We start from the raw sequence: 9,290 nt of genomic DNA on the forward strand, positions 1-9,290 counted from the left end.
GCAGGACGCTGTCCATGGCAGATCGCTCGGGACGACTCCTGGAAAGTTTGGATCAACTGGAAGGGAGGTACAGTGAAGTAACAGGCCGTAGCCTTTACCGTGCGCGTTGTACACAGGGTCTACAGAACACCCGGCGATCTGTTCACACTTTATTATTGTATGGCTCCTCATATTTATAACTGAGGGGGAACCCGGCGGCTTGGCAGATGTTTTAATATGACTGTGGCACCGATTAAACATGGGGCGGGTCACGTCTGATCGAAAAGTTATGTTATACGTGCAGGTGAATATCACCCAGAAAAAGAGAAATCATATAAATATAATGCCCTAACGTGGGTTTTTTTTTTATGATGATGGGGCTTTTATTCCCATTCATCGTCCTAAGATAACCCCTGATCAATCAGTGAAAGGATGTGGTTTTAAATGAGTGGTCATGACTCGTTTCTCTCTGTCAGGGTGGAGGCTTTACGCGAAGAAGCATCGGCCATGGAGCAGGAAAGGGAGTGCATCCTGGAAATGATTCAGTCCATACAGAACAGTCAAGAAATGCTAAACATCTCTGCGGGTGAGGCCGTTTCATTCAAAACAACCCTGTTTTTCTCAGTAACATTGGGATCCAGTGAGGTTATGCTTTGGGGATTTAAAAAGGATCAAGTCCACATGGTTTCTGCACTCCACCCAAGAGAAGATACATGTTTGCATGACACCGGGTTCATTGAGTTATTTCCCCTCCTTGTAACCTATAAATGTTATATACATACACCCCTTATCCATACTGTATAAGGAATGACTTGAATACTATGTAATCTAGTAGAATCAAGTGCAGTAACTGCGTCACATTGTATTTTTATTATGGCATTATGTTGTAGGGACCTGGTTGACAAAATAATTAATACTATATACTAGAATCTTATCTAATTAGTAAACATTACAAACTGGTGTTTTAAAAGGTATCACTGAGTTGAATCAACACCTCTGATACAGGCTTAAAAAACTACATGCTTTACAAGTGTGTTTTGTAGGGCCACCCTGTCTGATATATTTGGCCTGGATCCACCAGTTAAATCTTTTTCTTTAAAGATGCAGCAGTATTGATTTCTTTCTTGTTGGTTCTTCTAGGAGAGAGAGAAGAGTTAAATTTAACTGCAAACCGTCTAATGGGCAGGACGCTGTCTGTGGAGATATCCGTCGGCACAATCAGAAACCCCCAGCAGGAGGAGGCGCTGCGCAAGGCCACATCTATAATAGATGAAATAGTGAAAAAGTTACTGGAAGACATGGATGCAGGTCGGCACCGACTGCTAGCTCTGCACGCCGCCTGTGTGACTGAGGCACCACCTGTCCCCATTGACCAAAAGTTTCAGGCTATAGTGATCAGCTGTGCTCTGGAGGACCAGAAGAAGATCAAGCGGAGGCTAGAGACTTTGTTGAGGAACACTGAAAATGCTAAAAAGAACATCAAGATCATGGATCACCAAAAACTTGAGGACCCCAAATCCAATGGTAGTAAATAAGACCTATCACTAAATGTCAAATAAAATGTCTTCAGCGCCACTAACCTCACCAAGAACCCATGTAATCAAGTTTTACTTTCACTTTTTTTTTTATGTTGACCTACAGATGACAAGTTAAGGGAAAAACCTGAATAAATGAGTGGTCAGGATGACAATGCACCCATCCAGTGGGCATGAGGGGCATGAAAATGATGTGAATCATATACTTTGGCCTTCCCAGTCACCAGATCTCAACCCAAATGGAGCTGTAGAATCAATGCTGAGGCACATTAAAGCTGTCCTGGTGGCATGTGGCGGCCCAGCACCTCACTAAGACACTTTGTTGGTTTCTCCTTTAATTTGTCAATCATCTGTACTTGATGTGGATTGTGTATAGGTAGTACACAATGTGTGTTCACATGTGCACTTAAGTATGACAAAAAAAAAAAGATATCACATAGTACTAGTACTCCTGGAGGTTTTAGTTTTCAAAATCCAGTGGTGATAATCAGTTTACTTCAAAGTTACTATAATGTGCAAGTAGTTGCTCTACCAAGTTTTGGGTAATACAGCAATGTAAAATCACTTCATAGATATTTTATAACTAGATTGCTGTTACTTTGACTAGGAAAACCACTTACTAACTAGATTGATCAGCACTAATGCCTAATGAATTGTCAGAAAGTTGCTCAAGATGTATCCACTTTAGAAGTATCGGTTTGTTTCACTCTCACCTTTTAAATCAGGCACTTGGTAAGGAGTACAGATGTGTGTACACTACCTCTTTGGGAAGGCAACATGTCACATTAAGCTGTGGAGTTTAGTTCATATTTTTACTGTTTGTTTGGTTTTTTTTTTTAAGATTGCATTTCCAAAAAGGAAATAAAACACATTGTCTAATAAGTGTCAAGTTGTGAAATCTTAAAACAACCAAGGCAACAGTGATATAGTGCTATAGTCAGCTATAAACATCCTGGGAGTTTTCACAATAAAGTCTTAACTCAAGGTCCACTTACTAGCCTCTTCAGGCTCTTTGAACCACTTGACATACTCCATATCTGGATACCCATCTTCCAGCAAAAATACACACTGGATGCCCAAGAAAAAAGTAAAGTTTTATTTATCTTGATCCCCCAAAAAGTAACATCAGGTGATTCAACAGATACATTTGTAGCTGTTAAAACAAAAATCCAACAATGAGTGTTGTTCTCGTCAGGCTGTAGGCAAGCACGTTGGTTTGTGTAAGTGTGTGAAATTGGCTTACGATGATTACAACACCTGAGTGACAGCACATAAGTATGGTTAGTTTTAATGTGTGATTCTTTAAGATTATATGCCATCTCAACGATAAAGTGCGCTAGATCCATTCCATCAAAAAGCAAACAGGCAAGGTGAACACAATGTTACAAATAAGAGAAGGCGTGATAAATAATTATTTACAAATTTACTGTGCAGCCAATTTTCAACAAACAGTAAGGGGAGTGATTCTAATGTTTACTGGTCAGTGGGGGGCAATGTAAACATGGACAAACCATAGTGGCTTTGCAACCATGATGGAACATTCACTGATGTGGAGAAAAGCATTACATGCATTAGTTACGCCACACTTTGTTTTTGTGATCAAAACGGCACTGTTTATATACAACTGAATGAGAATGCTGCTGCACTTGTTGAGACTATGAAGTCAAAAGATGAATTTAATGGCATCCAAACTTCATCTGAAGCTGGCAAAAGCTTCTAACACACATCTGAGATCAGTTACAAAACTTTTAAAAAGACAAAAACATGTATGCACATGTATTCCCAGATGTCCTATGTATTCTACTTCCATGTAAACACTTTGAATTGTAACTATTCATAAGGAAACAATCATTTCTGCCAGATTTAAAATAAGATGTTTCCACATGACCACACATTTCCCTTGTGCTTGGTAAAGCTGTTCAGATAATGTTAAAAAAAAACTATGGTAAAAGGCTTAATGGAGGCAAGACAGTAACATACAATGTACAGCTGGCTGTACGGAGGACTAAGCACTAATGTAGATGGTTTTGGAGTACCTACAGTATCATGTAGGTAGAAGAAACTGAATTGTCTTGCATATTCAGGCACACACAACTAGGACAACAACATATTAAGTCCTGATTCTGTGACACCTTCAGAGAGTAAGAGTTGAAGTCCATACCACAAGGCCAGACTGAGTAGTGAGCTTTGTCTTTTCAACTTTGTTTCCAATCTTTCTCCCTTTTGATGATACAAAATAGTAACTGAAGAAGCCACAGAAAGTAAACCAAAAAGAAACATTTTTAAAACCTAACTCTCGCACCATGTTTAGTGTTTCAAATACAAACGCGTTGACTCTGAGGTTAACCAATGAGTTACTCAAAGCTGAACCAAAGTTAAAGATAAGCACTGTTAACATGAAATATGTAAAATGTAAACAGCAGCAATTAAAGACATAGTACTAACCGACTGTGAATTGAGGTACTAAGAGCAGGTTATCGTTTATTCAGCTTGTGTTTTACATCCCCATATCCTAGATTTAAAAATCTTATAATTTGGTCAATAAATCTGTACATAGGTACTGTAAGAAGGCATTCAATTAAATTTTTATTTGTATAGCGCCAAATCACAACAGGCCATCTCAGGGCACTTTACATAGTAAGGCCTAGATCTTACCATTATTGTTGTTATTATTAATATAGAGAAAAACTCAACAAATTCCCTTTGAGCACTTGGCGAGGACTGTTACTGATATTTGGTTACCATATATAGGAACACAATTTACTATTTTCATGTTCCATCCACATCACTTCTGTTTGAATATTTAACTATAGATCAGAAAGGAAATTTGGCACTACATCAACACTTGAGATTCATACAAAAATATTTGTATACAGAGAATTAGCCCAACTCTGGACTGTCCACAGTAAACAGTTTAGTTTGAACCATATTCTGTTCACCGGTATAAAAATATGGTACGAAATCATCTGTGCATCTTCTACAATATATGCAAACATACTGCACAGCTGAAATGTCAAAACGCAGAAATGGGTGACTGTGTGTGCCCTGGAGTGGTTGTTCTCACACAGCAGAAGTACAACCTCTGCTGTTACATAGTTTGTTGAGAGGACTGTGTCAAGTCATTAAAAAAAAAAAAAGTCATGAAAAGAAACCACCAGTACTCACATACTGTAACTCTTGATTTTGGGGGAATCATTAAACTGAATGCACAACATACTGTAACTGCAGCTGTTGCTGTTACTTGAGGGAACCACAAGGAGGACCCGAGTGTTTACAATTATTGACGAGATTTGTGTGTACATTATTGATGAAATTCAGCCATGAATGTGGGGTATACGGGTTAAAATAGTAGAGAGTAGTATTTCCCAGCCTGTATGGGCTTTGGTCTCTAAATGTGGCTACCTCCATAGAATACAACAACCAATCACCTTTTAGAAACAATAATCAGTCGTTAAAATGCTTCTATCTAGAGTAGGCTGCAGCTTCCAAAAGGAATTTTATTCTTTTTGGTCCTTTGTTTGTTAGGTCGCAAAGTGATAACTTCTCTGCCATTGCTGGAGCTCTGGTTGCAGACGTTACCACTTGTGGTATTAAAAACACCTTTGGGGAAAAAACACAGTTTGTGAGAAATGTCACCATACTAAGGGAAAGTGGGTGATGAGCAGAAAGATTCCTTACCTATTTTATTGCTTGTTGTATGGACCACCTCCGTCTCCTCTGCCGTTTGCTGTTTGAGTCGCTGAAGATACTTCTCAGCTAAGTACTTAAAAACTAAAAGAGAGAGGAGCAGCAGAAACGTTATGACAGCAACATCCACAATGACTTGCATTAGACTCATTCACTTGGATTAGACCAGATGTTCACACTTTTAATAACCCACCCTCGTTGACATTAAGGTCCTCTTTTACTGAAGTTCGATAAAATCTCAGCTTAAGCCTTTTAGCCAAAGCTTCCGCCTCCTCACTGCAATGCAAGTAAAGAAAATACAATATTTTTTTATTCATAATGTTTTAAATAGAATTCACATTTGCCCTTAACATTCAGCTGCTTTACTGTTATTTTCTGTGAATTTTGCATAACACAATCTAATACTTACTTTTTTATAACAGTCTCTTCCAGGAGGTCAATTTTGTTCTGCACTAGAACTGTAGGAATATCTCCGACCTCTGCCTCCACCTTCTCCCTCCAGCTGTTAATAGACTGAAATGACTCCCTGTCTGTGGTAGAGAAGACCAGGACGCAGGCTTGGGCACCTGGAGTGCAAAATAATACACAGCTCAGCACGCAACAGTTGATGTTTTAAAGCTGACTTCATTGATTGTGATACAGTACCAGTCACACATCCAATCGAGGACATAAAAAAAAAAAAGGGCTGACCACAAAACACATGAAAACATATGGAAAAGTTCAAGGGGTATGAATACTTTTGCAAGGCACTGTATTTGTCACACTGGTGGGGGTCTTACCACGGTAGTAGGCCTTGGTGATGGCGTCAAATTCCTCCTGCCCTGCGGTGTCCCACAGCATTAGTCGGACCTCTTCATCATTTACGCTAAAGCAGGTAATTAAGGGAAATTATGTAATAATTTCTAGGTAGCATAACAACATCCAACACAAGTTTTTTTTCTGTAATATTCACAAAGGTTTGCCAAACCTGCACTTGATGTTTCATTATGCTCTGATGACTAACCAAGAGAACTTTAATGCCGAATTTGTAAAAAGAGCTTTTCCTGATGACTCCTGAAATGTTAGACATCAGGATTCGAATTTGTAAAAAGAGCTTTTCCTGACTCCTGAAATGTTAGACATCAGGATTTGATATTTATCACTGTGCACTGATTATGCACCTAATCGTTATTGTAGACTAAAAAAAAAAATATTCATTGTGACGTTGTAATTGTTGCCCGTCACCTCTGCAACAAGCCAAGACAAAAACATAGACTCTGGGACATCAGAGCACTGCAGTGATTTTAAATAAGAAACAAGGGTGTCAGTGTCGCAAGTTGCTTACACTATCTGCCTTTCCAGAAAGTCCACTCCTATGGTCTTTTTGTAGTCCTTAGTGAAGACGCCCTTGCAGTAACGTTGAATCATACTGGACTTGCCAACCGCTCCGTTGCCGACAACAACCACCTTGATGGCCACTTCCATGTCCTCCTCCAACATGGTGGAGCTGGTTTTCTCAGTTCCACTCTGCCTGGGTAGTTTCACTAATGTGACATGAACACATAAACCACCTAAAAGAGTAAAATAAATGAAACATGAACATGTAGCACATCTTTAAATCCTATTAAATTAAAACATCCAGTTTTTTTACAGTGTTAGTTATAAACTTGATTTACTGTCAAAGTTTGGTTAAGTTCAGCTTAGCATCAACTTTCTGACATCTAGTGATGAAAACACACTTTATGCCACTTCTATGACAGTTAAAACTTAGAGTTAAGAGACAGAAAACCTCTAAACTGAGGCTTCAATCTCAAACTTGTATTCTAATATAACCACTCTTCAAAAAAAGCACATGAATTTATTGAAACACTTACAATCAAACCGTTTTCTTGCTTCTCGAGGCTTTATGAGACATTCAACTAAACCAATGGGAAAGAGAACACAGATTACCTTACAGGTGAGATCTGTGCATCCTCACACTGTATCTTTGGATCAAATTAGCTGAACAAACATATACAATTAAAATACTAAGCTCCACACATAAAATAATTCATTGGCCAGTGGTCAAAACTCCAAATTATCCCATTTCAACTTCTTTTGCAGTTCAGCAAATTTAAAATTAAATTACTGTCAGCACTACAGGTTACCACAAGACTTTAATTTAGGAGGGAACGCACTATAATGAATTGCTGTAGTAAAAACTCAATGTGTGTAATTGTCCTTTAAAATATTAGCTGTGCTCAAATCAAACAAACTGTTGTAAATCTTACAGGGAGCGGTTTGTTTGGAGCCGCTGTGCAACATGTTTATTCTTCCTTGAGCACCGAGAGCAGCAGACTCCACATAGCAACTAGGTTTTCCACAGTTATATGTGTGGAGCTGCTGAGTGCAATGCTAAACAACATATTGTGGGAAAGCTGTTCCTAATGGACACTGACAACCTACTGTGTGACTGTGCTGTCCAACAGCCTGGATTTGAGTCACAATATGTATTGTAGTACAATATATTATTCATCAACTATAACGGATCAGCATGAGGCAGCATTTGTTATGACATACAAGCAAAATATTGCTTAAAATAAAACAGCCTGCACTTTATTTGCATCTGATGTGAAGTTTTACATTCACAGCAAAATGCATCCTGTACATTTAGATGTCACCTCAGCTCTAACTGATGTCAGGGTCCCCTTGCCAAGTTGTCAGTGTAATCATTTCTAGATGTGTAGGCTGAATTTGATTTAGGGTCACAGAAAGGGAGTCCAAGTGGTTATGCCGTTTTTCCACCGACTACGACATTATTACCCCCATTCATACTGCAGCCCACACATTTTACAAAATCATACACCTCTACTCCTAGACAGTGAGTCATCTTCACGGGCCTCAAGGCGGGGCACCGCTAACTAAACCCAACGTTTTAGGGCACAGAGAGAATAAAAACACTATAATGCCGAAAGATGTCATTGCTCGTTTCTGTTGAGGTTTAGTGCTCCTGTAAGTAATGCGGTATTTCCAGAGTCTGTTAAGAGAAGTTAGGTTTTTAGTTAACCTTTCATTCTACTTAGGGTGATCACATTCCTTCGCCTTGGTCAAGATATAACCCGTTAAATAGAAGCCGGCAAACAGAGTCTTTAATCACCGAGCAGAACTACTGTAAGTTGTATAATTAAATCTGAATGAAGGAAGCGGTCCTGTTCTAGATGGGTTTAAAAAAAAAAAAAAGCAAACAGACTGGGCAATTTCTTACCTGTAAAGAAGTCACGTTACAACTCACCCAGTATCCGCCAGCATTAGATGAGCTAATCAGTCAGCTATCTCACAATCACATATCTTTAACCTCCCTCCGCTCTTCTCTGTGGCAAGAGGGAACGCCAGCGAGTCTCGTGCTACGGTTGCCTAGCTAAGGTTAGCCACTTTTCAAACAGAACAGAACCTAATGTTAACGCTACTGTTCCACCCGGTTACGATGTTTAACTAAAATCTGAACAAACCAAATGTTATCAGCTTCACAACAACAAATAAAGTTTGATTAACGTCAATAACCGGGTAAAATCGGTGACATTTACAGGATGAAAATGCATGACTATCTATCGGTGAGCCTACGTTTCAGCTATGTTGCGCATAAGAGTAGCTAACGTTAACCAGGCAACTGGCTAGCTTACTAATGTTTGTTGCTAAGCAGTAGAGCCAAAGAGTGCACAGTGCAAGAGAATCAGCTACCACGGAAAAAAACGTCGTCCGGAAGTCTTGGGAGCATCTGTAGTTCCAAAGTCACGACTGTAAATGTTTAAGCCATTACATCTATAATGACTCCATCGCGATATGAATATTTTCTCCACAGATATCATACTTGTTCCTAGTGTGTTTAATCTCAGCGGCCGACGTTACAGACCACATCAACCAGAAGAAAAGTGTTCACTGATTAATAGGCTATTCGTGATAAACTAGATTTAGGAATTCAAAACAGCGCTACACTCAGCGGTCACTTTATTATCTCGGCTATACACATGTTGGTACAGTCCAGTGCAATCCAATACCATAAAATATACTTTTCTTATGCTTGAAATGCTGAGTTTTTGTTGAACCTTCTTAGAGGCCATAACATGTTTGCAT

General features: G+C 39.1%; 2 protein-coding genes across 7 annotated transcripts in view; one reads left to right on the forward strand and one right to left on the reverse strand.

The window, feature by feature from the left end:
* The window catches only part of bag2 (BCL2 associated athanogene 2), a 2,735-nt gene extending 327 nt beyond the window's left edge, over positions 1-2,408 (forward strand). The window contains exons 1-3 of the mRNA XM_020603163.1: positions 1-67; positions 456-565; positions 1,120-2,408. The exon at positions 1-67 is cut by the window's left edge and continues 327 nt beyond it. Of these exons, the coding sequence (XP_020458819.1) occupies positions 1-67; positions 456-565; positions 1,120-1,514 (572 nt within the window). The 3' untranslated portion in view covers positions 1,515-2,408. The remainder of the gene's footprint in view (positions 68-455; positions 566-1,119) is intronic.
* Positions 2,409-4,252: 1,844 nt separating this feature from the next.
* On the reverse strand, positions 4,253-8,840 carry rab23 (RAB23, member RAS oncogene family). 6 transcript variants are annotated; one of them, XM_020603159.1, is made up of 8 exons: positions 8,452-8,840; positions 7,055-7,099; positions 6,526-6,751; positions 5,981-6,066; positions 5,611-5,767; positions 5,395-5,477; positions 5,193-5,285; positions 4,253-5,114 (listed from the first exon to the last, which is right to left on the reverse strand). In XM_020603159.1, the coding sequence occupies exons 3-8, from the start codon at positions 6,678-6,680 to the stop codon at positions 4,981-4,983; spliced, it is 708 nt and encodes a 235-aa protein (XP_020458815.1). In that variant the 5' UTR covers positions 6,681-6,751; positions 7,055-7,099; positions 8,452-8,840; the 3' UTR covers positions 4,253-4,980. The 6 variants fall into 6 exon arrangements, with proteins under 6 accessions (XP_020458815.1, XP_020458812.1, XP_020458818.1 ...); XM_020603156.1 differs by having other exon boundaries at positions 8,425-8,840; XM_020603162.1 differs by lacking the exon at positions 7,055-7,099 and having other exon boundaries at positions 6,526-6,724.
* Between the last annotated feature and the right edge of the window lie 450 nt (positions 8,841-9,290).

This window comes from Monopterus albus, unplaced genomic scaffold (assembly GCF_001952655.1).
Source record: "Monopterus albus unplaced genomic scaffold, M_albus_1.0 scaffold60.1, whole genome shotgun sequence".
Taxonomy (NCBI): Eukaryota; Metazoa; Chordata; class Actinopteri; order Synbranchiformes; family Synbranchidae; genus Monopterus; species Monopterus albus.

Bases quoted from the DNA above. Each gene is read 5' to 3' on its own strand.
- rab23 (XM_020603162.1), bottom strand. From the start codon at position 6,680: ATGTTGGAGGAGGACATGGAAGTGGCCATCAAGGTGGTTGTTGTCGGC. The intron at 6,067-6,525 runs GTAAGCAACTTG...TACCTGCTTTAG, and splicing joins TTTCTGGAAAGGCAGATAGT to CGTAAATGATGAAGAGGTCC. The intron at 5,286-5,394 runs GTGGGTTATTAA...TCTCTCTTTTAG, and splicing joins GGACCTTAATGTCAACGAGG to TTTTTAAGTACTTAGCTGAG.